Source organism: Ceratocystis lukuohia, assembly GCF_044167205.1.
Source record: "Ceratocystis lukuohia strain C4212 chromosome Unknown Supercontig1_pilon, whole genome shotgun sequence".
NCBI classification, from domain to species: domain Eukaryota; kingdom Fungi; phylum Ascomycota; class Sordariomycetes; order Microascales; family Ceratocystidaceae; genus Ceratocystis; species Ceratocystis lukuohia.
The window spans coordinates 92384-120090 of record NW_027263520.1 but is presented as its reverse complement, the minus strand read 5'-3'; the positions used below and the strand labels follow the sequence as shown (position 1 = coordinate 120090).

The window sequence follows — 27707 nt, the reverse complement described above, 5'->3', positions numbered from 1 at the left end:
GGAGTCCGGAGCTCTTTCGAGGACCGTATTTTCTGGCGCCTGTTTTTCTGTACCCCTTCCGCCCATGTCTGTGTGGTCCCGGGTCACGGCTTTGCCGTACCCATAGGGGCCTCCACAAGACATTCCCCTGCTGACTCCATCCCTGTAAGGAGAAGAGAGGAAAAAGGCAGGGAAGAGGGCTTCCCGTATTTTCCCTCCCTTCCCCCTACCCCACCGGTAAACCCCAGACCAACCCTAAACCCAGAAGAGGGGAGTCTGTCCCAACTTCCCCACAATCATTCGATCCTCTGAAAATTCTGCAGTGCCTGGAAATCGTGAAGATCACGAAGTCAGGACAGCAGATTCCAGTGCAGCCTGGGAAGCCCTTTCCATAAATTTTGTCTAAAATCCAGACTGTGTGAGCATCCGGGGCTCATGGTTAGTCCTTCCGCTTCTTCGATGCGCTGCCTGTTTGGTGTGGATGTGACCTCGAGGCAGTCCCCTTTCTGGTGACCTGACCCGAAAGTCACCAGTCCGTCGTCAGACGGGACCGCAAGAAAGAACAAAAACAAAAGGAAAAAACATAGGAAATATTTTGGACTGTGTGAACTCTCAAAGTTTAGTCCTGAGTGTGTGATGGTGTGTTCCTTGAGGTGGATTGGTGTTGCGGCGATGAGGTGTTGACGATCACGAAAAAGGTGTCGTGGAAAAGGGGGTGGATCGACGACGAGGTTAACCTCAAGGTTGGGTAAGTGCGGCCTCAAGGCATCACAGCTCATTTGCCATAAAAAAGAAAAGAATGAAAAAACGGTTATCGGTGTCATAAACGTTTTCCACCAGAAACCTGAAAAAAGGGGAGGTGCCAGACCTCAAAGGTACCCCCCGAGGGTTGTAGGAGGGAGAGTTGGCCTTGGTTCGCTGGTCAATCGCTACAAATTGGGCTACTTAAAGGAATTGCACTCGGTGTGTTTTCTTTTTTTTTTTTTTTTTAACGTAAAATAATACAAAAGTGTTTTTTTTTTCTCGTCCAGGCGACAATACTTCAGAGAATCATTTCTATAGTAGTCGACCTTCCTCTTGGCCCCCCCAAAGGAGCTACAGACTCCGCCCTGGTTGATGAATGATGTCCTTACGTCCTTAGAGTGAATAACTCTGGTGACTTCCGCTCTGTCTGCAAAGACGGCGATGGCTTCGGCTGTGCAGCTGGCTGTATAGGAAGTGGTGATAACCTCGTCCCTGCTGCATGCGCATCGGTAGGGTGGGATGTAATGGACGTCTGACAGGTCTCTTTAAAAATAGCGTCGTTTGATCTTAGTGATTCCAGTAGACATTACATATATTCAAATCAATTTTTTTTCTCGTCTTTCTTCTTGTTTTGCGGCGATTACACGATGAAGGCGAGCAGCTTGCTTGCTAACCAACACACTTCGCTCGCCCAAAATCAGTGATTAGCCCTCCAGAGGGTATTTGTCTAGTAGCAAATCTGTCGTCGTGTGACCTTGATAATATCAGTAGGCGTCAAATAAATGACATTATTCAAGTTCAAGTTTTCTTTTTCGTACCAAAAAGACTTGGCAGTTTACCGTAGAACTCGACACACGCACTAGATAGAGAGTCCTGAGTCCTCCAGTCCCTAGAAACCGACAACAGCTAACAGTAAATATTGGGAGGATGTGCTGAATGTCCTGTAAAGAATAGAATAAGGAATAAGTGATTATTGAAGTTGTTCTATGTCTACCTGAGTCTAGTCCGAAGAGCGGATCTCAGCCGGTTTATATATCTATCACTACCATGTTCTAGATCAGGCACATGGGCCTTGGAAAAAGACCCTTTATGTCTGGTACTAACCCTAATGCTTGGGCGAACTGGATCAGGGGCATCAATTCTGGTAACCCTGACTTAAGCTACAGATAAGTGAACCGCGCACTTTTATCAACCCTCTGAATTAAATTCACAATAGAAACACCATAATATATCTAATCAAGTAAAATTGACCACTATACAATTCTCCGTTGACTTCGATTGCCTCCTGACAGGTCCTTGCATTCTATCTAGTCTTTCTGCAAATACTACACTGCCGATGGAGGGTGTGGAAAGAGATGGGGGAGGCCCGGGAAGTCGAAAGAAGGATGAAGACCAAGCGATGCGTTCGCTAAAACTCTCCCTGAGCGAGGGGTTCAACACAATGGCGACGAAGAGTACGGTCAAAGAAGCATACGAGTTGCCGAAGAAGATCTCTGAACCCGATAAGGTCGACGAGGAATTCGAGAGATTGGGGAAGATCTTTCGGACTGAACTTCGAAAAGATATGAATATGCTCCAGAACTGGTACTACCATAAAATGATGTTTTTGCAGTTCTACACGGAGAAGGAGTTGAGCGAAGATATGGTGCTCAAAATGTTCCTGATTGGACTCCCGAAGGAGTATAGAGAGGTGGCAAAGGATTGCCACCGAGAGAAGTTGAAAGCTGAGGAAGCTGTTAAACGTCTGCAGCAGAAGGCGGCTATGACACGGTGCAAGTTGAAACTCAAATGCTTCAACTGCAACAAGGGAGGACATAAGGCAGCGGACTGTTGGTCTAAAAAGAAGACCAGTCCAGACCAGAAGGCACAAATGGTCATCCAAGACGCTCAACAAAGTAAGTGCCCTGAATGCCACAACTGGGTGATGGATTCTGGATGCTCATGTCATATGACGAAAGAGCTAACAGTGTTGAACAACGCACAGGAAACCCGAGAGACAGTTAAAGCGGCGGACGGGAGAAACATTGAGGCGTCGAAGGTTGGGTCAGTAGCTATAGAAGCTGGTAATAAAAGTCTCACTTTGTCAAAAGTGTTATACGCGCCGGGCTTGACTGAAAACTTGATTTCAGTGATGGCTCTAATGAAGGAAGGGAAATCCGTCTTATTTGACAATATGACGGTCACGATAAGCGGTAGTGAAGGGGAAATAGTTATTCCGTTGAGAAAGGACGACTCCATCACGAGCACATGCTTCGTGGTGTATGACGACTCGCACAAAATATTTGGGCATGTTAGCGACAGAAGGTTGAGGGCGATCAACTCAAATAACCCCCCCCCCCCTCAAGGCTGGAGGATTACAGATGTGAAGATAATTCGCAAGGCAAGATAACCAAAAGCCACGGCCAGTCATCAGTCTCGATGGCAGCAGAAGAACCACACTGACAGTGTGTCGATAGAAGTATCAGGACCGCATGAATCTGGGCGAAATGGCCACTGATGGTATGCCATTGTAGTTGATAATTTCTCCCGATACAAGTGGCTATTGTCACTGAGGAAGAAAAGCGAGGTTCAGCGAGCACTAGACGAATGGAGAAGAGGCATTGAACTTAAGATGGGTAAAACCATTAAGAGAACAAGAAGTGATAACGCGCCAGAGCTACTTACCGAACCCACAGACCAAAGCAGCATGTGAAGCTGTTTTTACCCTAGCAATTGTCCAAGTAATATTATGAGGGAAATTCTCGCAAATATAATTCCATCTTGTTAGTGTGAGCACCACGTAAGTGCGTTAGAGCAACCTGAAATGTGTTGATATTACTTCTTACATTTCTGGCCCCTCCATGCCACCCTTGACCCTATCTACTTGAGACCTAGCCCATTGCCTATGGAGACTAGATCACTCACACCTTCGCAGGCTAGCCGTAGAGGATCCCCCGCTGCGTTCAGCCATGATTCTCCTTTAAACCCCATTGGAATCACATTGCCTATATATCTATACTTGAAGGCTATAGGTATCAGAACCAATCATTCGCGCCACTTTCAAGAATGTCTTCATCTTCATAAAACGAACTCCCGCCAAAATACCTCCTCCAAAGAGTAAGCCCTAGATCTCGCAGACTGGCTCCTTAACAGAGCACCGAAAAGCCTTCTGGAACTCCCGGCTGTTTGCCACAACAGCATTTTTCCGTAAGCTTAACGGCGTATACACCCCAGTCATAGCCTCATGGAGGGTTGATTCAGCTGTAGACTTGCTGCACGACATTGATCCGAAGGACACAAAAAACATCTGGTCCTGGGTGAAAGATTCAAGGCCTGGAAGTAGCGGGTTTTTTGCCGATCCTTTTGAGTGTTTTTCCCATGTATTATAAGCCACTGACAATCCATAGAAGTCGGAAATGTTCTCTTCCAGTGTAGAGGTTCCATTGATGTTGATAGCCCCATCAGGGTAGTTAGGAACCGTGAGCTTGGAGTATTCGTCATCAAAGCACTGGGCCTTGTTGTTGAAGCCCTGCAGTGTCTGCTCACTCCACCAAGAGTCAAATTCAGCATTGTGGTCGTAATGACGTCCAAGTGAGTCAAAGGTATGGCTCATTTCACGTGCTATGACGAACCCAGTGCTACCATATGAGATGTAGTCAGGGATATTAACTCCAAAGGCAGGCCATTGCAGAAGAGCAGGGGTGAGCACTAATCTGTTGATAGTTGGGTAATAGGTACTGGCTGGAGTAGTCATAGCCTCGCCCCGCTGACTCCCAGTGCTAAATACATCGAGAGACTCCCACTTCTTCTCGATATTTATTTTCCGCATAAACCTTTCGTTTCTCAGGTAACTTGCATCGTCCACATCAACACTTCTGTAGTATGAGTAGACTTCAGATCCGCTTTTGACGCTTGGCTTGCCTCTAAAGGGATAACCGACATCGTACTCCATGTTTTGAATTTTTTGCATGGCAATTATCCTGGCATCGATGTCCATCCAAGTAGATTGCTTTAACGCAAATTTGAACCGCGATTTGATGTTCTGCACCATAGATGAGCCAAAAGATTCGTCGGCTGGTGAGAAGGAAGAATACAGGAACATGCGTCCAAGACTCCAGCCAAGGCCCTTTTCAAGATGGTTAATACAAGTTAACCATCGGTGAGGTGGAACAGGTTCGACAAATTCCATGGCGGAAACTTTTCTCCGCAGGAGATGAAGGTCGTTAAAGACGTCATGCTGAACGTAATCAGCATAGGATATGGCGACTTGCAGACGGAAATAACTCTTGAGAACCCTAGATGATGAATTTTCCAGAATGTTTGACAAAGCCCGGATGTAGTCGATGTGGTGCACTGCAACATGGTCAGCAGCACGATGCTTAGGCCTAAAGAATTTGACAAGACCTTCCAAGTCGATCTGGGGTATAAGTTGAGCGGCATCGGACAAGCTCACGGCGTTTTCCTCAAGCTATCACACGCGATGCAATACATGTCAGATAAATCGAACATTTCCTAGGGACAAGGAAGAACTTACTGCTGCTTTCTTGCTATGGTTGTCATTGGGCATAAACGCAGCAAGTTGAGTCTCAATATCGACAATCTTGCGAGACACAGATTCAGGTATATCAGGATATAAAGTGCCAAGTATGCCAGCAATAACGCGGCGATACTCGTCAACAATGCCTTCATTCTCATAGTAGCGCTTTGAAGGAAGTCCCAAGCTTGGCGGTGCAAACACACCAAGGATATTCGAAATTGGATTGCGAAAGTTTGCGTGTGGCTCAAGACTTAGCAAGGTTGTCACGCCATTGCTCATCAGGATTTTGAGATCGTCATCAATACATCTGGATTCATCAATATTTTCTAGCAGCTCTCGGAGAGGTTTGAGGCCAAGATCAGTGAGGGTCTCTATATTCATGCACGCTTCGTAAGAGCCCTTGAGCTTGTTGAAATTGATGTCCATTGCTGATGAGGGACCTCTGTAGGGCTCTTGCTCAATGGCGTCACGTAGAGAAGCCTTGATTCCTTCTTCCATGAGCATGTTAGTGGTCAACTGAAATTGGTCCGGCCGAAGATGGTGCTTATCACGCCAGCCGCCGCAGACCATTTCATCAAAGTCAGAGCAAGCGTTCATACTAAGGTAGTCTGGCGAGAGTCTGTCGAGAATCTCGCGGGAAACACGGTGGCAATCAGGGGTGTTGCAAACGATTTCGTCAGTTGTCTCGGCACGAACGCAAAGAACAGCGGCGCAGACCAACAACGGTGCAGCTTGGAATTTCATCGTGAGTTTGACCATGATGTTGCTAGTGTATAACTCAGAAGAATGAGATATCCGGCAGCTCTCCTATGGCGGCGATAGTGGCTCTGTGGCGATTGCCGCATACTTTATAAAGCGGCCATCACGCTCTCGGTATGTGGGAGAGTCACGGCTAGCTTGCATAAACATTTTTGTTGCCAATAGACATGGATGGACGTGCTCAGTGGGCTCTTGAGCTTGGTTCAGTTTTCTGGTGTTATACAGCGCAAAAATCGCCATCAGGAAAGTACTGAGAACCAGTGCAGGTGCTGATAGTTGGCTTGGAACAAAAACAAAAAAGCGCCTGGGAGTCTGCAGCCTTTCAAGACATAGTGTTAAGTCCTTGGCACTGCTGTTGTACGTAGACCATCTTGAATATACGATGAAGTATGAAATGGAAAGGAAACTAACCAGGAAGCTAGGAGAGGCAATACTGCTCAATGCAGCCAGCCGCCTTCTATTCTTAGCTTAGCCCTACATTTAAGCTGCAATACTTGGCATTAGATACCACCACATGGATAGGCTTCTGGCTTTTGTTCGCTACTGTATCCCTGGTTCGTGCTTTGATGGAATGGCTCGGTATATAGCTGGAGTGATTTCAGAGAAATAAATGCATGTGAATAATGGAGTACATGGTGTGATGGCTTTCAGCACCAGCAATAACACACCGGTCGGAACCTTGACACTGGTGCTTCGTGTCCTTCTCTTCTCTTCAACTGATGTTTCTCTGACTCAGGGTTTGCCTGTGTCGAAACATCACCAAGGCACACACGTGACTATAAACCCAGACATAAATTGTGGAGAATCTGGCTCTGTCGGATTAACACCGGATAAACCCTGGTACAAAAACTTGGCATAATAGAACTTGAATCCTTCGCAAGTCGATGCCACACAACAACAAATCTCTCATAGTCGACGTCCGCCAGGGAGAGCCAAGAAGTGAAGTAATCAGTGCCGGCAATCTTATGACACTGTTTCTCCTATTCAATATCCCCCCCTCTTTCCTTAGTGTTGCGGCCTCTAGCACTGAGTTCAACACAGCTAGCGCCTTCAAAATCTACTCTGCAGTTGAAAGCCACTAGGATGTACCTGTCTAACTGGCGGTCCGTGACAATCACCAAGACCTCAATGGCTGTAGGATCCTTCGACTCACTACAACACAAGGCCTAGAAGAATGCTCGAATATTGCTTATTTCTACGTCAGCATAGAAGAAAGGGGATCTACCAGCCCTATGCATTGTTCAAATTGCACTCCTCTATTGAATAGTTTTGAAATCGTACTTACATCCTATCTGCTACGGAAGCCCCAAATGAATGCCTTCATAGTGTGTCTTGCAATCGGTTTTGGGAGGGCGAAGATGGCGGTTTTACTTTTGATCATACAATTGTCGTGTTGCACTGGGGCGACCAGCATTTCTTCAGACACTATGAGCAGCATAAAGGGGAAATCGATCTATCCCTCTTGGATCAGAGCACGCTTCACAGCAAGTCTGACGATGGCGCAGGATATGCCTCTCGGCAGAGAAAGAATGTCAAGCAAAGAGCCCGATCTTAGTCGAAGCTTATGAGCAATTGCGACGACAGCCACACTCAAATATTAGAGATTGGTGCTTTGTCGATTTCCTAGAGACCACAAATAACATATCCCTTCCTCTCCCCATTCTAGGGACACTCACTCAGTAGATCCTACCAATTTGTACTATTAAGATCCACTCGATGAATCTTTCTCTGCTTAACACTACAAGGCTTCGCAATACACCTGATCAGACTTGTTCTGACGCCAAGCCCTTGCCTCATGGCACTAGGCTAGGCTTAGGAGCTAGCCTTCGTTATGTCCATCGTTCCTTTTCTATAAGGGATTAAAAACAACATGATTTATGATGCAAAATTACAAAGTTAATTATTAGTATGCTAGTAGGTGACTCTCTAGGGGTATTAAAATAAATTAACCAGGTCTCCCAATTCCATGTCGCCAAACTCCTATAGGTAGCCATCGGTCCCGACTTTTTCCTTTGGGCTTGGTTTTGTGATACGGTTCCAGGAAGGCTCTGGAGCAAGTATTGGGGTAGCCTCTGAATGTTCCTTTGGAATGTCCATATCAAGCCGAGGCGGTCTCCTGGATTTTCGTCACATACGTACGCATAGCCTTCTTTGCAGTCAGCAAGCCAGAATTTAGATTATCCTCAGCAGCCGGCTCGGCCGCATGCTGATCAATAGCAGCTTCGTTGGCGTTCAGAGGGATCGCGAAGGAGAACATGATCATTTCGGGAGCTGAAGCCTCATCGTCGCTGACATCAGTATCCAAGGATGTCTGACTTTTGACGATTATCCGATCGATTTCAGCGCCAGGCACCATTTTGTATGCCATTTCGTGGTAGCGAGTACCAGTAAATATAGGCCAGCCCTGACTAGTAGGCACAAGGTTGATATCATCCCTAGGGCCGAGGCCATTGCGTTCGCGATATTCTCTGATAGTCTTCAGGGTGGGTGAGTGATCAATGCTCATGGCAGACCACTTCATTTCCTTGATATCCATGCCCTGCTCATAGTAAAGAGCTTGGATGATTTGGTAGGCCTGTAGGTTGTGAATGCCGTGACTTTCAAGATATAGTTTGTTGGTAAAAATAGTAGTAACTTGAGTTTCAGTATCAATGTAAAGCTCGAGGACTGCAGCTTGATTGTTTTGGCCATAGCGTTCAGTATAGACACCAACTATGCCGCCATGAAGACTAGAATAGGTATAACCATTGTTCTCTAGGAAGAAAGGAGAGGCGGGACTCCCTAGCTCTGGAACTGCTGTTTGTTGACTTCCGAAAATAGTGGTTCTAGGAGCCATATAGGGCCGGACTGGGTCAGGTCTGGCGCTTTCGGCAGGCTGGTCATTGGTAGCAGAACTAGGATTGCAACCACCCTGGAAGCATGAGAGTCCTAAGCTAAGATGGAGCCAAGAAGGTAGATGCATGTTGGACGACAGATTAAGGGTAGAAAGAAAAGATGTTAAAGGCGTGTAGAGAAAGTGCAAATGGAGCAAGGTGTAGAAGACAGAGAGTGCCGTGATGAAGACCTAGGAAAATGACCAACACATATGGGGCACAACATACGTATTTATCATTTCCATCATCTATGCGATGAACGTCATCTAGCTAACTTGAACTTGAAGTCTTACCCTGACTATCCACAAGAAAGGGCCAAACATGGTAGGTAGCCATAGCCTACCATGTATGTACCAGCCAGCGATTGATCTATGCGAACAAAATTTGCCCAAACCTTTATTGCCCAAGGCGAGCCGATAGATACGGAGTTGCACTGAGATCAAGTGTAGCCTTTAGTCCAAGTTCTAGACAATCCGAAGTCGGTTTAAATAGAGTGGTGTTGCATAGGCGTGGTGGCACTAGCATCAACCATGTTGGATCTCAACGGGGTGGCCTTAAAAGCTTGATCCAGGCTTTTCCAATCCTGCCATTGAATAAGACATCTGGGTGTATGTATCCATATTTCACAGAAATCCTCATCGTCTTGTAGTGGAATGCGCGCATGTCAAAGTCGGAGACATAATTTGGGGGCGGAATAGGTGCACGTACTGAGCCCCCTTAGCTTGCCCATGATTACACAATCATCAATGCATCGGCAAAATAGCAGACTTATATACAACTTGGTACTGGGATGATCTTCTGTACTAGACTCGACTTCACTCATACTGAGTAGCCTACCATTTTTCAGTCTTAAGCAACCCAGTCTACCTAACAAGCATGCAAAGCATTAACCTTTGTCATTTGCTGTTTACATGTATGCTATACCAATAGCCTAGCAGCTTCCATAGCCATAACTTGATATATGTAATGATGGGATAGTGGAACAGGAGCCAGGCGGCTGAGTCAGTTGATGGAAATGAAGAAGTCCATTAGCGCATTTCAAGCACACGATTCATACATTCCTTACACTGCCCTGCCACTGGCATGTCTACTGTGTCTTCGCTTTTCCCAATGCGTTCTGGAAGGCGGCACTAGCGCCCATGATGCGAAGTATCTGCATTTCTTTCCTGCCTCTCATCATGTCATTGGTTCTGTTGGCTAGATGACTTCCCCATGACACTCCTCCTCATATATGATCGGCTAAGCGAGGCGGAGAAAATGGAGGAGAACCCCGCGCTCTATGGGGGATTGGATCTGTTGCGTGGCGCGGTATATATGTTAAGTGGCGTCCCATACGTGCCCCACTTATCCGAACCTATTGTGGCTGATCACGTGACATGATTGACACCACAATACAAAAGGAATAGTTCCAGGACGTAGCATAGACTTGAACCCTTTAATAAACCAACTGATTCAACATTTAAGATCTATTCTACAGGATCTAGTAGCAAGCACTGTGAGATGGTCGTTCCGCCTTTCCGAAGTCTCGCATCTTCCGGAACTTTCTGCCCGTCCAGTCTGCTGTTTCCAATTCCACTTCCGTTTAAAACCCCGCTTAAATTTCCGACTCCGCTCCCATGCCGCCCCCGCTTTTATTTCCAATTATGTCTCTAAGCGTAGCCATGTACTACAAGATCCTACATTTCTCACATACTGCATTAAATCACTATTTAATCCCACGCTGAAGAAAGGGAAGAATGCCATGCACTTCATGTAAATTGTAGAAATTGGTCCTTAGTTTTATTATTTAAAGTAGATGAAAAGTTTTGCTACTTCTCTTTTCCTAAATACTAGCCCTTATTTAGATAAGCTCAAAGTCTTGTCAATTTACCCGAACTTCATCCGGAGCTCGTTGGGAAGTCTGCTTCAACATAAATAGATCTCTCGTTGGATGAAATGTTGGATGAACTACATGAAGGATGGGTATTGTGGGGAATCTGCCTTCAGTCGGATGAACCCTGGGTAAACCTGAGCATGAATACTCCAGCTTAGTTGTGCATGATGGAAGAACTTGACACTTTAGAAAAAGAATAAAGAGACAAGCTTACGGTTCCACGTGCGGTTGTAGAGGATCACGAGTGACTGCACAAGTGACAAAGCTGAATTCAGTAGATTGTTCCGACATCTCTTGTTCAAAACCGCCATCTTAAGCTTTTCTCTCTTCCATCGTGTGCCCTTTCAGGGTTTTGTGTTAGGGTATCAACTCTTTTATGGGTCCCGGCTACAGGAAATGTGGGTATTGGTTTTGGAGACATAGGACATGTCCGTAGCGCTACACAGCAGTACTCGGTTTGTACGACACGGATCCTTAGAATAGTAAAGCTTGAGTGTCTCTTCATAGACGGGCAGCACTGATAAGGTATCAACGTTTGGATTCGGATAATGGCGAGGGAGAGGAGCGCTATCACTTCTAGAACTATGCCAACCCCCTGTTCGTGCTTAGTGGGTCTAAGTTAAACAACAATGTAAACGTTTATTCACATTCATCCTCCTCCTACTCAAGTATTTTTTGCTTCATCCAGCTTCTCTGCAGCTAGCTGCTTAAGCACCTCTGAAGATTCATGCTCTCGGCCAAGTGGCACAAACACATGGTCATGGTAAAAGCCACTGACAGGATTACACCCAATGCCTCGAGCTGCCAGCCTAGTGGCAATAACTGCCATGAACCCAACAGCCTCCAAACTCGATGTGACATCAAGACTAATCATTTTGCAAGCGCGGAACGAGCGTAGCTTCAGTATATGGGGTTTGCTCCATAATCTGCACGTGAGGAATGCGATAGATCTTTCCATTATCTTTGGCGTAAACAATGTAGCTGTGCGTACCTTCGCGACCTATTAGTATGTCATCTACAGCTTTTGGGTTGGTCTTAGATAGGTGTTGAGGTCACCAGCTTGGCACTGGATCTTCACAGCGCTTGGGACTGATGGACCAATATTTCACATTGAAGAGTAAACTTAAACTCACTGAAGACAGATTCCGAGTGATGCATCAGCATATGCGATGATAGGTACAGGTTGGCCCTTGGCCCAACCCTCTGGCCTACGGTACCTCAGCCCGTAGTTCCTCAATGGATGCCTGCGTACCAACCAGGTGACCGCGCTCGTCAGCCTCGACTGACAACTTCTTGGATTTGCGCCAAACGCACTTTGGCCAAGATTTCATGACGTCAACGTCGTCATTTGACAGGTCTTCAAAAATGTGTAAGCTAATTGACGTGAAAACTTGCTTACGCTCCTTCACCCACACGCGGTAAAGGTGGTGGCCACTGTAGCCCACCAAAATGCCCTCTTCACCCTTCCCTTGGCCTGCAACTTACTCGTGCGTAATTGCAGCAGCTTCGCGTCTGGTATACGCACCACGCACCGCGAGCCCAGCGTGCGCAGATGACCAATATCATGCACATACGGTGTTGTGAGTTATCTTTTGTTAAACTTGATTTATACAGCTAAGAGTTTTCTCTCACGAGTCACATCGCGCTTTACATAACTACGCCTTGTATTTACCCGACGTTGACCCGGATAGTGGCGGTGAGTACGTCGGTGAAGTGCGAATGTCAGCCTCCGCAGGTGCAGCACCATCTGCTGTATGCGCCTACCCTTGAGTCTTTGCAGGGCACAACTCGGGGTGCCGACCCCAGCATTTGGCCTTACAGTGGCCCTTCTTCTTGCAGTGCCAACAGATGATGTCTCTGTCCTTGCCGCCTCCTCTGGCAGCTTGACCAGTGGGCTTACCCGCAGGCTTACCCTTGCTGTCTCCGCCCTTCGAGTCAGCGTTGGGGTTGAACTCACGGCAACGGGTGCACAGCCAGTCAACAAAGCTGGTGATCAAGTCATCAACATTCTGGCTTGCCCAGTAGCCTTCGATGTGGTTGCACAGCTCCCGTGTTAGGCTAGAGCTCCGCCTGTCAACCAACAGCATCAAGTGGGCTACCACACTCTGTCGTGGCAACGCGCAGACTTTCGTCTTGTAGACTTGGTACGCCAACTTGTACTTGATGCCAAATTCATCGACAGTCATCGACTGGTCCCACTGAATGCGGAACAGCTCACTCGTGGCCATGACATCAGTGGTGGCACTCGTGCCATACGTTCGCTCTAGCACATTGAACATTTCTTCAGGCGAGTGCGAGGCATGCAGCTTATCGCCAATATCTGTCGTGACAGTCCGGTACATCAACTTCTTGAGTGCATTGTCGAAGTGGCCGTTGAGTCCACTGACTTCCGACACGTGGGTCTGACTGTAGTCTACAAGCGCACTGCGCAGTTGCACTACCCAGTCTTTCCAATTCTTCTTGCCCTCCAACCTGACATACATTACTGCCAAGTTGTTGTTGAACCAAGAATTTGCCTCCTTTCTGGTCATCTGGCGAATCTCACGCAGAGGATCATATTGTCTGAAACTACCTGCTGAGTCGCGGTAGAACATATTCGCCTCAGGGATATCAGGCGTAACCGCTTCAGATAGCGGTGTCGTAAAACGGGCATGACGCTTGTCAGGTCTGGCCGCTGGGCCCTCAGGTCCAGGCACCTCCTCGACTCCGTCATCCTCATCACTCCCGCTGTCACTGCCGTGTTCCTCGCTATACTGAATTGCCATGCGCTCCAGCACCTTCTTGGCCTTAGTACGGGCTATCTTGAGGTCATCCCTGTACTTCTTGGCCTGCCTAGCTTGCTTGTCGGCCAGGCGTTTTCGCTCTTTCGCTTCGAGCGTGTCAACATAGTGGTCAAGGTAGCCATCTACCTGGACCTTGCTAAGCATGTGGGTCTTAGCAACCACGTCAACCAATGTTGCCTCGTCCTTCTGCAACTTTTCTATCGCGCCGGTGAGTACACCACATGCGATATCGTCGTCTGCATGACAAGATAACCATGTGACTGAAGCACGCATCTTCTTCAGCTCACATCGCGTGCGGTAAACTTTCTGTAGGTCCTTCTTCATGGCCTTCAGTGCTTCCGCGGCCTGGGCGTCATTGCCCTGGCCCAACTGCTCTCGCAGACCCGCCTCATCGTCTCCATCTTCGCCCTCAGAATCCTCGTACAGCCCGTCCTCTGACAGGCGGTCGTCAACGTCGGAGGCACCTGCCTCATTATCGGTGTTGAATTGGTCGCGTGATTCATTACGGACAGATGCTCTAGCTTGGGACATGATCTCGATTGTTGGTTGTGCGGCGCCTCGGTCGGTTGCAGTTAGGGCTTTGCTGTACTAGCCACTGTGGTGGTCTAGTGATTCAATTTAGTTTAGCGGTATGGCTCCACCGGGCTCATAACCTGTAAATTCAATTATGGGTAGTGATTCAATCTATCTAGATTCTTAACGGTAAAAGGGTGGCAGAGGAGTACGTGCCCCTGACAACAGCAGAAGGATCTGTTGTGGAGAATTTGCCTTCAGTCGGATTAACCCTGGGTAAACCTGAGCATCAATACTCCAGCTGAGTTGATTTGATTTGATTTAATTTGAATATATTCTATATCTACCAGAATCACTAAGATCAAACGATGCTGGATTGGTTACTGGACAGACTTAACCCTCTGCAGGACTGACCACAGATTTTGGGCGAGAGAAGCACGTATGCTCCCACGCAAGCTTGTTACTCGTCTTCTACCTATAGTCGTCAGAAACAAAAAGAAAAAAAAATCAAGAAATCCCCAGATATACCCTGAGCACAAAAGTGGGGCTAACCCCCAACTTCCCTGTGGGTGTGGATGAGGCGCAAGACAGCCCCCCTTTCTAGTGAGATGCCACAGTCCCGAGCGTGAAGGTGTACTCTTTGAGTTGGAGCGGTGTTGCGGCGATGCGGCGATGCGGCGATGAGGAGATGGCAATCGCGAAAGTTGTCGTGAAAAAAGGGGCGAGTCGACGACGAGGTTATCCTCAAAGTTGGGTAAGTGCGGCCTCAAGGCTCCACAGCTAGTTGTCAAGATCCATGACAGAGTCAAAGAAGAAGAAAAGAATGAAAGACGCTTATCAGTGTCATAGGCGTCGTCCTCCAGCAGCCCGGAAGAAGGGCAGGCACCAGACCTCAAAGGTACCCCCCCGAGGGTTGTAAGAGGGAGACAGCCCACGAGACAGATGGGCTCATCGCTCACGAAGGATGAGCGCGTCAAGGCGGTACAAGACATCATCGACATCCTGGACACTCACCAGGTCAGAGATGAATTCGCGTGCGATATGCTGGCCGACGAGTTTGGCTACTGGACGGTCGATGACTGGAGAGACCTAGACGGCAAGTTTAACCTCCTCCGCTCCAGCCTTATTCTCCATGGCCTTTACGTCCCTCATCACCGGACCACTGGTCCGATGATGAACTCGATCGAAGTGGCCTGGCGCCCTGTCGATAAGTAGACCGATGACATGATGAAGCAGTACGCGGAGATCCCAACGGTGTTCATGGGCAACAGCGCACTGCAGGAGCGTCTCACCAAGAAGAAGGTCCCTCGGGGCCTGTGGAATGTGAGCCACTGGACCCCGGATGCCGAGACACAGGGCGGTCTCCCTACCCAGGAAGGGGCGGTCCGTGGCGAACAGGCCAAGCAAGGCAAGGTGACGAAGGGGGCGCAGGACGTGCGTGACGAGTACCGGCAGGGGAGCGCCGCGATGGCGGACAAGGTCGAAGGAAGTGCGACCAATCGCTCGATGGAAGGCATCGCAGCAATGCTGGAGCAGGAGCTCAGCCTGGGCGTGGAGCAGGAGAAGACCGGCGGTACGGACTTTGCTGATTTCAAGTACCGTACCCCGTCGTCGCGCAACAACGCCTGCGAGATTGAGCAGCGTAGGATCATCGGTCTGCTGGAAAAGGCCTGGCCTAAGGAGAATCAATACTCTGGCACGACGAACACGGTGAGGTGAGCCTATGGCTTCGCTTCCAGTCATTCGTCAACAAATGCAACCAGCTTGGCTTGGAGGATCACTACCTGCATGATGGCGGCGGGCAACGTGCGTGACTACTGTGCAGAGCTGGTCCTCACGACAGCTGCGACAGACTGGAAGTCGGTGATGATTCAGATGGAGCAGAGGTTCGAGAACGAGGGGATGAAGCTGGCGTGCGACAACCGCTGGCTGCAGTACACTTTGGACGAGTTCATCCGCGGGTGTTGAGATCGCAGACCAGGCGAGGCTTATTGGTACTGTGACCAAGGGAGTGGCGACGGAAGCTCACCACAGAGTGGGCAAGGTTGAGAGAGCCCACACCATGCTGAAAAGGGCATTCAGCGTAATGACGAAGGAGAACAGCGGGGCGGACCAAGCGCTCAACCTCCAGGTGGCAGTCAAGGCAGTCAACGACACGAGCAGCCTGGAAGGTCTCGTGCCAACGATGCTGGTGTTTGGCGCCTATCCACGGCTAAAGTCCGCCAGCGCCCCCTCGCCTTCCATGACAAGGAGGGCCAGGGCAATCAAGATGGCCATGGCGGAACTGGAGCGCTTCAAGAGCAACAGACAGGTCACTGAGGCTCTCGCTATGAGGAATAGCCTGTTAGGGTTTGAACCCCCAAATGTGAGTCAAGACTTTTAAACCTTTCATTGAGGGATTCAAGCAAGTTGTAGACAAGGCCCTTGCATCATGATCTGATCTTCCTTTTTCTCCTCAATTCTAAACTTTTGAATAGCTTTCTTCTCTACTGGTTCTTACTACTTTTCCAGTGGTTACTGGTCACACTGACTCACTTATTTCACTGGTTACAGGACACACTGGTTCATTGTTTTCTCTCACTGGTCTCAGCTCACATAGGTTCATTTTTTTTTTCCAGCTGACACACTTCACTCCTCCACTAGCTCTACACCAACATGGCTGAGCAACAACAAACTGCACCACTCACAGAGGAAGAACTGCAACGAAAACTGAATATGTTGAATGGTGCCTTCGAACTGCTGAACACGCAGTATAACAACTTGTTAAGAGATTCCAGGCTGTGGAGTCCAACAAAGCTCCCAAAGCTGACTACGACGAACCCGGACGAGTTCAACATCTGGTTCGACCAAGTCAAGCGTGTCTGGGCGATCGAGAGACGCCGCCTGTCCGATCGCGAGTTTGCGACTCTGGTGTACCTCAGCGCAGCCAACTTGGCCCGCAACCGCATCAAGAGGATCCTTGACACCAACCTCTACGATGCTCCAGGGACCTGTGACGCTTTCCTTGAAGAACTTCAGAAGGCCTTCGAGGCCCCTGCTACCCAAGAAAAGGTACTGCAGAAGATCCAGACAATCCGCCAAGGAAAGTCAAAGATTGATGACCACATCCAGAGTCTCCAGACAATCCGCCAAGGAAAGTCAAAGATCGATGACCACATCCAGAAGTTCGAGGACCTCCTCAGCCTCGCCCAAGGGGACAACCTGCACTCCAGCCAGAAAATCCTCTGGTTCAGACAGAGCCTCGAACCCGCCCTCCGCCGACTCATCCAGAACAACCTTCCCCCGACAGATTACAACGAGTACAAGAAGAAAGCAGTGTATGCTTCCCAGATGCTGTTGCAGCAGAGGGAGGATGACAGGCTGCCAGCTCCTCTTGCCATGGGACCAGCACCCCAGCGCAACCCAGATGCAATGGATTGGAAACGCGCCCGCCGAGTGTCCTCCGACCAGCAGGCAGATCGCCCAAAGGCAAAATGGGTCCCTGTAGAGGTGCGGAAACAACGCAAACAGGATGGAAAGTGTCTCCGCTGTGGTTCGTCCAACCACTTTGTCCGACAATGCCCGTATGGCATCGGACCAAAGCCCAGGGCGCGCAAAGCAACAACCGTCCCACCCCCAGAAGACGACGCCCTTCTGGAAGACGACGACAATCTGTCGGAAAACTAACTATTGCAGTTTAGTACTGAACATGGAAGGCGGTGAAGATGGGCGGAAATACAGGCGAGTGAGTGAAAGTATTCCACCCTACTCACCAGCAAAACCTTCTAGATAGACTCCTTTCCCTCCTCATCAATCAATAAAGATCTTATACGTATCATAGCATTGCGCCTCACCCGTAACAGTCGAAACAATCTACTGAATTCAGCTTTGTCACTTGTGCAGTCACTCGTGATCCTCTACAACCGCACGTGGAACCGCAAGCTTGTCTCTTTATTCTTTTTCTAAAGTGTCAAGTTCTTTCATCATGCACAACTAAGCTGGAGTATTCATGCTCGGGGCTACCGGGGGTTAATCTGACTGAAGGCAGATTCACCACAATACTTATCCTCCAGGGGAAAAACTAGAGATTTCTGGAGGGTATGGTATTGCACCCCATCAGTAGTTAGGCCGGCCTAACCTGGTGCTCCAACGTGCCGCTTCCTAGTCATACCAGTCTCATTATTTCATCTTGGAAGCCTGTATGGACGTTCTTTCTCTAGAGTCAAGGAAATGGAGGCAAGGGACATGATTAGATTCTTACTAAAAGCCCTATTAACGCCGATATCACGGACCCTCGCTAAGAACACAAGAGCCCAAGCTCTTATAACTATGGCACTGCATTCTAGTCCATTTTCGGCAACGCAACGCAATAAGCGCCTCAACATCTAGATAATAGGCGAGAAGCGTAGTCTAGCCCAAGCTTGTAGTATCTTTGATGGAAGAAGAGCCTTCACTACTTGTTCTGCCCCAGCAGCTGCTTCCCACTGATCTTGGCCTATGAGCAATGACAGATTCCGTCTAAAACAGACGCTTGAGCCAATCTATACGGACTATAGAGGGGGCTGATATATGGCCGGCATGGGAAATTATACATAATTCTTTGGCCAGAATAGGAAATGTACTGATATATAGTTTACCTTCGCTTTTTGGAAACGGCTATCGGCGAACATCATGATGGTCAGTGTGAAGTTATTCGTACATGTATGAATACAATAGATTGAGGGTCATTTTGTAGTACTCTTCTTCTAAGTGCTGGTATACTCCCACATGGCCCCCAACTTCTTTTGACAATCTTAGTGTTTGGCCGAGCTCTTAATTTATCTCCTTCTATCCCTATATCTTGACTGCCCCTCTCTGTTTCTAGCACTCTTCATCTCCTACTTCCTTGATTCACCCTGCTTGTCTTGTCCTCGTGGCCGTACTAACATCTATTCTCTATCATGTATTTTCTGCGGGCCAGTTTGGCTCTTGCAGCTGCTGCCTCGCGCACATATGCGACGTATGACAATGGAGCCGTGGTGGCTCCATGTGATTCTCCTATCTATTGCTATGGTGACATGCTAAAGCAGATCCAGCTTGCCCGCCCTTTTGACGACTCTAAGACCTTTGTTGACATGTAAGATTCCCTATCTAGCACGTAGATAAAATCACATTACTTACCTTTCTTCACTCTCTTGAACTACTAGGCCAGCCCTCAAGCCCCTCTCCAAAATCCAGGCTGCTTTCGATGAGCTTCCCAAGCCTGTATCCAACAACTTAGCACTACAGGATTTCCTTCGGGAGAACTTTGGCCCAGTTGGCAGTGAGCTCCAGGCCTTAGACAAGAGCACGCTCGAGACCAACGCTGTTTTCCTGGATAAGATCCAGGACTCTGTGCTTCGAGAATTCACACAAAAGGTCATGGAGATCTGGCCTGACCTCACCCGCCAGTACGTCGGCGACGCCATGTGCGAGCGCTGCCCCAACAGCTTCATCCCCATTAAGAAGCCTTTCGTCATCTCTGGCGGCCGATTCCGCGAGCCCCACTACTGGGACACCCTCTGGATCATTGTGGGCCTTTTGCGTACTGGAGGCTCGTACGTAGATCTGGCGCGCAATGCCATTGAGAACTTCATGGATCTGATTGATGTGTACGGTTTTGTACCCAAAGGATCCCGGGTCTACTATCTGAACCGCTCCCAGCCGCCTCTTTTAGCTTTAATGGTCAAAGCATATTTTGAGCACACAAAAGATAGCATCTTCCTAGAGCAGGCCATCCCCTTACTAGAAAAGGAATACAATTACTGGATGGATCACCGCTCACTGCCTATTGAGAAAGACGGCAAACGCTTTGTTCTCAACAGATATGACGTCAAAAACACTCAGCCTTGCCCTGAGTCGTATCTCGAAAACTACATTACTGCCAACAATGCTTCATACTACTCAAAGAGTGGCGCTATTTACCCTGGGATCCCACTTGGCAGTCTTGAGGTTGCCAATCTCTACTCTAACCTTGCCTCAGGTGCAGAGTCAGGCTGGGACTACTCGTCGAGATGGATGGCAAACCCCTCTGATGCTATTGAGGACAAAAGCTTTCCTCTACGCAGTTTGAACACTAAAAATATTATTCCTGTTGACCTCAATAGCATCATGTACGGTCTTGAGGATACAATGGCTGGGTTCATGTTGGTGACCAAGAACAGCACTGGATTCCGCATCTGGCACCAGCGCTCTGTCCAAAGATCCCAGGCCATGTATAAGCTCCTGTGGAACAGTGACCTCTACAGCTACTTTGACTACAATATAACTTCAAATAGCCAAGTAGTTTTTGTTCCCGTTGATGAAGATGATGCCAACGAGAACAATGATGGGGCCGATTGGGCTCCTGAAGGCATGAAGGTACTACGCTCCGTCTCATCCTACTACCCTTTCTGGATGAATGCTGCCCCTTGTGGGTGTTACGCCTGCGTCTATGATACGGCAGTTGTAACCCTGCGACTATTGACCACAGTAAACAAGCGCTATAATCACTCACGTTGATGCGTATAAATACGTGAGTCTCGTATGAATAGCTATCCTAAAATGTAGGTCGATTCTCTGATTCTAAAAGCTTGATGAAGAAGGAAGCAAACTCTGTGACAGACTTCCGAAGCTGGCGCTTCGTAAGTCTATCTCAGAGCGGGGTCAGGGTCCGATTGTCATGTGACCCTGAACCCTAAAACCTACATGCCCCCTTCCCCCTCCAGCCTGAACCCTCAGGCTCAAAAGCTATCATAAAACTACTAAACTTGTGTACACAAAGTAAACAGAACTGATAACCAAGAAAACAAAAAAATCGAGCAAAAACCAAAAAGAATAACCACTAATAGAGATCCGTGATGAAGAAAAGAAAAAAACAAAACAAACCTCCAAACAAAATTGACCAATGAATTCTCCTTGCCAGATCCCCCGAAGTAAAGTCAACACGTGAACTCACTGAAGCGGCTCACATGAGGTCGTCCAAATGCTGGAAAGCGCGGGCGGCAGATGCACGATCCGCGCTAGTCGCTGACGGGCAGACCAAAGGGTGTGGCGTTTTTCTCAAGGGCCTCGCGCTCCTTCTGCAAGAGTCTGTTGCTCGCGTGCCAGAGAGAATTCACTGGGTCACCGTCGAGAGTGTACGCAGGGAAGAGGTTTTCCATGTGAGTCATGTTGTCCACCTTTCTTCCGGCAGGTGTCCTCAACTCGACCAGGTTGCTCTTCAACAGCTTCACTACCAAAAACGGGCCATCGTAGAACGGCTCATGCTTATGTTTCCGCTGTCTCTGTCGCAAAACCCAGTCACCAGGCTTGAAAGTCCGGTAAAACGCCTTCTTCGCTTGCGTGGCTGCTCGTGCCATGCGCTTGGCATGCTGCAATGATTGAAGCTTGCTACGGTCTCCGTTGAGCTTTTCCATTGCTGCGACACGTTCAAGAGCAGCCTCATTCTCCTCCTCGACAGACATCTCACGGACATATTGCACCCGGGAATCACTGGCGGCATGCTGAGTGCCGAAGGCCAGGTAAAATGGGGTGTATCCATGTTCCAATGGGCGCTGAGCGTAGATCGCAAGTGCATGTGAATACACCAAAAAGGAAGTGGCATTTGGGTTCTTGCGCAAGATCCCGTAGCCAATCTCCTTGATGGTTCGGTTGAACCGCTCAATCTTGCCATTTGTCCGTGGGTTGTACGGGGCCGTGGGCCGCAGAGCGGTCCTCCACGCTGTGAGCAAGTCTCGGAACTCCTTGCTCAGAAATGCCTTACCAGAGTCGGCGATGATCTCGGCAGGTCTTCCAAAAGTGTGGAAGATCAGCGACATCACCGCTGCTGCTGCGGAGGCATTCTCTGTTTCGGACGGGGCACCCATGACGGCCCAGCTTGTGCAATAGTCGATCGCAAAGCAGATGTGAGTCCCATCATGGAGTGGTCCGATGAAGTCAATTCCCCATCTTGCGAAGGGGTCTGCTGATGGTACATACGCCAACTCCTTGGCAATGTCCGGGGGCTTCTTGAACAGCTGACAGTGTTTGCAGCTCTGGCGAACCGTCTGGATGAGCAATTTCATCTCAGGGTGCCAAAAGTTGCCGGCCACATAGCGCTCCAATGCGCCGGCCGAGCAATGCCCGCGATCCTCGTGGTATCTGATCAAGCGAGCAGTGGCTTTGTCCTTGTTGAGGACTGGCACAATCGAACGGTCCGTGTGAATGTACAGACTGCCCTTGGACACCGAGAAGTTGCGGTGTAGCACAGCAGGGTCGACACCCTCAGGCGCCTGTGCGCGACCCGAGACAATGTCCATGACGACTTGCAGGTCTGAGTCAGTGAGGTTCTTCACCTCATGGCTGACCACCGGCATCTCGTCTGGCAGTGGCAGATGCGGCTGTTTGGGAACGGGAAGCACCCCAGTGTAGCTCGCGTTGCCTTGCCGGTTGGCATTGCCCGAGATCGGCAAAGGCTGCGGGACAATTAACGGGTCGGGTGGCGGCCGCATGGCAGGCTGTAGCATCGCCTGTGCAGGTTGTTGCGGCTGCTCACCTTTGCGGGTTTCCTCGGGGACTTGGGCCATGGGCTCGGGTGGCGGGTTCATAAGCGCAGGATCAAAAGGTCTGTTCATCTGCTCAGTGAACCGTCCCGTGAGCTCATCTGCCCCCTCCTCGTCTCTCGACAGGTCAATGACCACTGGCTCCTCATCCAGATTGATCGGGTTGTCTGCCGAATCACCCGCAGCATACACCGTGATGGTATACAGGTCCTCGCCGTCTGTATTCGGCGGGCGAGACAACCAGTCAGCCACCACATTGGACTTGCCAGGCTTCCAAACAATAACAGGGTCGAAGTGCTCAATGGTATCCAGGAATCGTCTCATGCGGTTGGTGGGCTCCTTTTGCGAGCGGAGCGACGACAGAGACTGGTGATCTGTTATCACCGTGATGGGCATTCCTTCAATCCACGAGCGCCACTTGTTCAGCGCCAGAGTCAACGCGAGAGCTTCCCGTTCTTGCGACGAGTATCTCTTCTGCGTGTTGTTGAATGGGTGACTCATGAAGGCGACTGGAACAAGATCCTTGAGCAACGACTGACCTTCTGCTGAAAGCGCATTCTTCGGCTGATACAGTGCACCACCGGCATGATCGCCAGAAGCGTCCACCTGCACCACCGCTGGCAAAGTCCACCGAAAAGGGTACAGAAACGTCACATCGATCAGTGCCTGTTTCAACTTTTCGAACGACTCGAGTGCTTCGGTGTCAAGATCCAACTTGGTGCCCTTCGGCGGCGAACCAGTCAGATATTTCACTAATCCCGCTGCTGCATCGGCAAAACGGGGCATGGCAGAACGATGGTAACCAATTGCAGACAAGAAGCCGCGGACCTGGGAAATGGTCCGGGGAACTGGGTACTCCGAGATGGCACGGACCTTCTCAGGGTCCGGACGGATGCTGTTGTGCGAGATGATACGACCCAACAGCTTGACCTCCTCGGCGAACCACACACACTTGTCAACATTGAGGACCAAATTGGCGTCTGCCAGCGTCTTGAGCACCGCTCGAGTCCTCTCCTCCAACTCTTCCCGAGTGTCTGCCATAATGCAAATGTCGTCAATGAGGCCGCACGTGTAAGCTTGGTGCTCGGACATGAGCTCGTCAATTATCCGTTGGAAAGTGGCGGGGGCGTTGGTCAATCCAAAGGGCATGACCATGAACTCGTAAAGTCCAAAAGGTGTCAAAAACGCCGTCTTTTCCATGTCCTCTTCTGACATTGCAATCTGGTAAAATCCCTCCTTCAGGTCGATCACACAGAAGATCTTGTGCTGGGCAGCCTTGTTCAGAGCATCGTCCATGTTTGGCAGCGGATGCGAGTCCTTGATGGTGACATTGTTGAGCGCGCGATAGTCGATGCAAATTCTGACATTCATACCTTCCGGCATTTTTGTCATCTTGTCGACATTCGCAAGTTGCTCTGCTGTCAGGACCGGCAGGGACTTGCCGCCTTTGGGGACTGCAATTGCTCTCGATGCCCATGGGGACTTACTCGAGCGGATGATCCCCTCCTCCAAAGCCCGGATGATGAACACCCTGATGGCCAACCGCTGCAAAGGGCTGTAGCGACTCGCCCTTGCCTTGATTGGTCGTGCTCGGCCTGTGAGAATCCGATGGGCCGTGTTTCTCACTCGTGCGACCTTGCAGCCGGTTGGGGTAAAAAGCTCGGGGAACCCCCTTCTGAACATGGCTACTTCTTCTGGTTCAACCACATTGACACTCGGCTCATCGTCGTCAGCTGTCGCCACACTGCGACCCAGCTTCTTGAGCTTCATCAGCGACAGCTCCTTCTCTCCTCTCTCCTTCATGAATGGACCCCCTAACTTCACCTCGTGGCTCTCACAGTACTGAATTTCCCATTTCCAGTGTAGGGACAATCCCAAGGTCACGTCGCCCGGCATCGCGCCGTCTGGGATCACAGCTGCTGTGAGGGTTCTTGGCAACGACTTGGATTTGTCTTTGAAAACTAGGGCCAGGTCAAAGGTCGCATCGTGCGTGACCATTGGGCCCTTGTGTTTGTCGAAGCCTTTGAACCGGTGGGGTTTCTCAACGGGGTGAAGTGTCGCTCCACTCCTCCTTGCACATGACTCCGATATCGTGCATGGCGTCGCACCGCTGTCTGGAAAAATGCGGACAGCGATTTGCCGTAGCGGTTTATCGGGGTCTTTATTCGGTGTGTGTATCCAGCCGCCAAAGAGAACATGGCCATTGCTGGTCTCTCTCCTCGGCCGCTCATTTTCACTTGCGACACACACACCGTCCTCCTCCTATTGACCTAACCATTCCAGGCCAGCACCGTCGTCATCCCTCTCGTCAAGGAACAAGAGATGCTCGCCCTGGTCTGGCAGGTCCTCAGCAAGTCTCTCTAAATCCTCCGCCACTTCGTCGTAGTCCTCGGTCTCGGTTCCCACACCGTCGTTGCAAACCACGGCCAAGAGCTCCTCGTCCGTCAGCAGATGGACCTTGCCGCGGTCATCACGGAACCTGAACATGCGGCCGTGAATTTCAACGCACTCGCCACGTCCCAGGGGCGCATCACGGCCGACACTCAGCTGCTTCTTCACTGCCGGGTGGGGCTTGTCCTGGTCCGTTCGCGGGCGGAACTTGAACCTGACGGTCTTGTCGCCGACGCGACTCGGCGAGCGAGAGCGGAAGTCTTGCTTCATGCTGCCAACAGCACGGCTGCTACCACCGCGGCTGGCACTGCGGGCTCTGCCGCCCTTGTGGCTTGAGCGCCAATCAGCGGCAGTGGACTGGCCTCTGCCCTTGCCATCGCGGATGACAAATTGGCGGGGCTCAGGGCATGTTGCAATGAAATGGCCAGTCTGCTTGCAGTTGAAGCACTTCCGAGAGTTCCTTTGCTCCTTCTGCACCGCCATCACCTCCACGGCGAAGGTGCACTCGTTCTCTTCATCCTCCTCAACATCCATCGCAGCAAGCATCACCTTCGCGTCATCCTGCTCAGTCTCCGTTGAATTACCAGCGAGACTATACAGTGAGGAATCCACGATCGATCGGCTGGCAGAAGCAGGCTTATCGTTTAGCGCCTGCGTTCTCATCAGCTTGTCCTGATGCACAATATTGGCGTGGTTGCTGGCAACCTCGGAAATGAGGCTGTCTATAGCCGACGGGAATGCGTTAGGCTCCATGAGATCTGCCACTTTCCACTTGCTCACATCCTTGAAAACATCGTTAGAAGCCGACGAGTGTAGGTTCTCAACCACCGCTGCCATCTCTAGCAGGGTGCTCGTCGGAGTTCTCGTGGCAAAGGTGCTCTCCTTCGCGCGCTTGGCGATGTACCAGAGATGCTCCACGTACGATCGTCCTCTGGGGATGCCCGAGCTGACGCCATGCCAAGCGTCAACCTTATTGTTGACGTACGGCTGCAGTCCGACTGCACACGTCAGCACGCCCCAAACCGCAAGGTGCCATGGCGTCTGCGTTTGGATCTGGCCGGCCAACCTGGCGAAGTCATTTACCAAGAAGTGCGCTAGGTAGTACGCCCAGTACTCCGTAGGAATGGAGTTGAGGATGCAGGTTTTCTGGTGCTTCATCAGCTTCCATGTCAAATCGGGGTCGCTGATGGAAGAAAGCGTCTCAAAACCCGACATCTTGGCGGCCGTTGAACGCGTGCGGTCAAAGGAGGTGTCTGGCGGGACCTCATTATGCCTCGACAGCGCAGGGAAGAACATGCGAACGGTCATCTCCCTGGGGTAGATCTTGTCGCCAATTGTGAACGGGCGGAACTTCCAGCGGGCCGCCGCGGCGACTGCATGGTGAAAATACTCTCCAGGATGACCTCCCATCCGTCTCAGATCAGGAATGAAAGTGCCCCCCATCTCATCCTCGTCTTTGATGTGGAAGGCGTCTGGCTGGCCGTCGCTGCCATCTCCGCCATCATCGGGGTCTCCTCCGGGGCCACCGCCCCCACCGGGACCACCGCCACCACCACCACCGGGCCTTCTACTGCCGCCGGGGTTTCTCCTGGGGTACCCACCACCACTAGGGTTGCCACCGGGATTGCCATTGGGGTCACCACTACCACCCCCAGGGCCATCATCACCACCGGGGTTGTCACCACCACCGGGGTTGCCGCCACCGCCAGGGCCTCCGTTGCCACTGGGGTCACCGTCATGTCCACCGCCGTTGTCGGGCGTGGACCCACCTGGTTGATTCGTCTCGGAGGGCGAGACAACTGTAGGGACCGTCTGGGTCGCCGACGCAGATTTCACCGGAGGCTCGACTCTCGAAGCAGTCTGAGCCGTCAGCACAGCGAGCATGGCCGCGAGGTGCTCGGACATTACGGCCTGTCCTGCTGCCGCTGCGTCCTGCGCTTTAGTAAAAGCAGCCATGCTGACCCTGTGAGCTTCTGCGGCCTCCTTCTGGGCCTCGAGCAGTTGCTCCAAACGGGTGCTAGTTTCTTTGTTGGACTGCTTCATTGTGCTGGTGCTCAATCTCAGCACTTTCTCCGTGGAAGCCGATATAGCATTTTGAATGGCTGAAGTGCTGGCGTCAGAGGTCTCCTTCATGGCCAAGCGAGTGGCCCTGTTGCTCTCCTCCACCGCCTTCGTGTTCGCTGACATAGCGGACCGGATGTTGGTTGTCAACAACTCAGTGAGCTTCTGGAGGTCTCCGCGTGTGATCGAGTTCGACCCCTCTCCCATATCTCCCCGCGCGACGTCGGTGTTGGCATCGATGAACGTGGTCGCATTGCCAGCGTCTTCTTCGTCGTTACCGTCGTCGTCATCAATCGCCTCTTCAGATGAAATGTCTCGGGGGGCCGACGATCTAGGTTGGGTAGCGCCGCCCTTGGCGGACGCTGCCGCGTTGGCCTGACGCCGGGTCTGCACCCCGCTACTCATTTTGAATGAGGGATTAATTTAGAGAATAGGAAAGTCAGTGTAGTTGTATGACAGCACGAATCACCCGAGTAAGTCGTGCAAACGAAGTAAAAGGATCTGTAACTAAGGAGTCGTAAACAAATCAAAGAAAGAATAATAAAATTTTTTGTGTTCTTATCGTGATTTTTCGGGTAAAAAAGAAAAAAATGAAGTGATCAAGTATTGTCTGATATGAAGTTAATCAATCAGGACAAAAAATCGATTTTTTGTGGGTGTTACGCCTGCGTCTATGATACGGCAGTTGTAACCCTG

General features: G+C 50.2%; 8 protein-coding genes across 8 annotated transcripts; 4 read left to right on the top strand and 4 right to left on the bottom strand.

Moving 5' to 3' along the window:
• Positions 1–2164: 2164 nt before the first annotated feature.
• Positions 2165–2727, top strand: HOO65_010034 (Zinc knuckle; the record flags this gene model as incomplete). Its single annotated transcript, XM_071006191.1, has 2 exons — positions 2165–2618; positions 2708–2727. The coding sequence occupies 2 exons, from the start codon at positions 2165–2167 to the stop codon at positions 2725–2727; spliced, it is 474 nt and encodes a 157-aa protein (XP_070861856.1).
• Positions 2728–3826: 1099 nt separating this feature from the next.
• HOO65_010033 (Endothelin-converting enzyme 1) lies at positions 3827–5998 on the bottom strand (the record flags this gene model as incomplete). Its single annotated transcript, XM_071005547.1, has 2 exons — positions 3827–5170; positions 5237–5998. 2 exons carry the CDS (start codon positions 5996–5998, stop codon positions 3827–3829), a joined length of 2106 nt encoding a protein of 701 aa, XP_070861855.1.
• Positions 5999–8096: 2098 nt separating this feature from the next.
• On the bottom strand, positions 8097–8960 carry HOO65_010032 (uncharacterized protein; the record flags this gene model as incomplete). The annotated part of the gene is made up of 1 exon (XM_070999618.1): positions 8097–8960. One exon carries the CDS (start codon positions 8958–8960, stop codon positions 8097–8099), a length of 864 nt encoding a protein of 287 aa, XP_070861854.1.
• A 2992-nt stretch (positions 8961–11952) lies between these two features.
• HOO65_010031 (Copia protease) lies at positions 11953–14058 on the bottom strand (the record flags this gene model as incomplete). The annotated part of the gene is made up of 3 exons (XM_071005566.1): positions 11953–12101; positions 12144–12218; positions 12564–14058. 3 exons carry the CDS (start codon positions 14056–14058, stop codon positions 11953–11955), a joined length of 1719 nt encoding a protein of 572 aa, XP_070861853.1.
• Positions 14059–14704: 646 nt separating this feature from the next.
• Positions 14705–15255, top strand: HOO65_010030 (uncharacterized protein; the record flags this gene model as incomplete). The annotated part of the gene is made up of 2 exons (XM_071006195.1): positions 14705–14794; positions 14890–15255. The coding sequence occupies 2 exons, from the start codon at positions 14705–14707 to the stop codon at positions 15253–15255; spliced, it is 456 nt and encodes a 151-aa protein (XP_070861852.1).
• Positions 15256–15267: 12 nt separating this feature from the next.
• On the top strand, positions 15268–17706 carry HOO65_010029 (putative integrase; the record flags this gene model as incomplete). Its single annotated transcript, XM_071005487.1, has 4 exons — positions 15268–15755; positions 15804–15926; positions 15976–16405; positions 16684–17706. The coding sequence occupies 4 exons, from the start codon at positions 15268–15270 to the stop codon at positions 17704–17706; spliced, it is 2064 nt and encodes a 687-aa protein (XP_070861851.1).
• Positions 17707–18959: 1253 nt separating this feature from the next.
• On the top strand, positions 18960–20538 carry HOO65_010028 (Trehalase; the record flags this gene model as incomplete). The annotated part of the gene is made up of 2 exons (XM_071005751.1): positions 18960–19135; positions 19206–20538. 2 exons carry the CDS (start codon positions 18960–18962, stop codon positions 20536–20538), a joined length of 1509 nt encoding a protein of 502 aa, XP_070861850.1.
• A 500-nt stretch (positions 20539–21038) lies between these two features.
• On the bottom strand, positions 21039–27416 carry HOO65_010027 (uncharacterized protein; the record flags this gene model as incomplete). Its single annotated transcript, XM_071005229.1, has 2 exons — positions 21039–24718; positions 24830–27416. 2 exons carry the CDS (start codon positions 27414–27416, stop codon positions 21039–21041), a joined length of 6267 nt encoding a protein of 2088 aa, XP_070861849.1.
• Between the last annotated feature and the right edge of the window lie 291 nt (positions 27417–27707).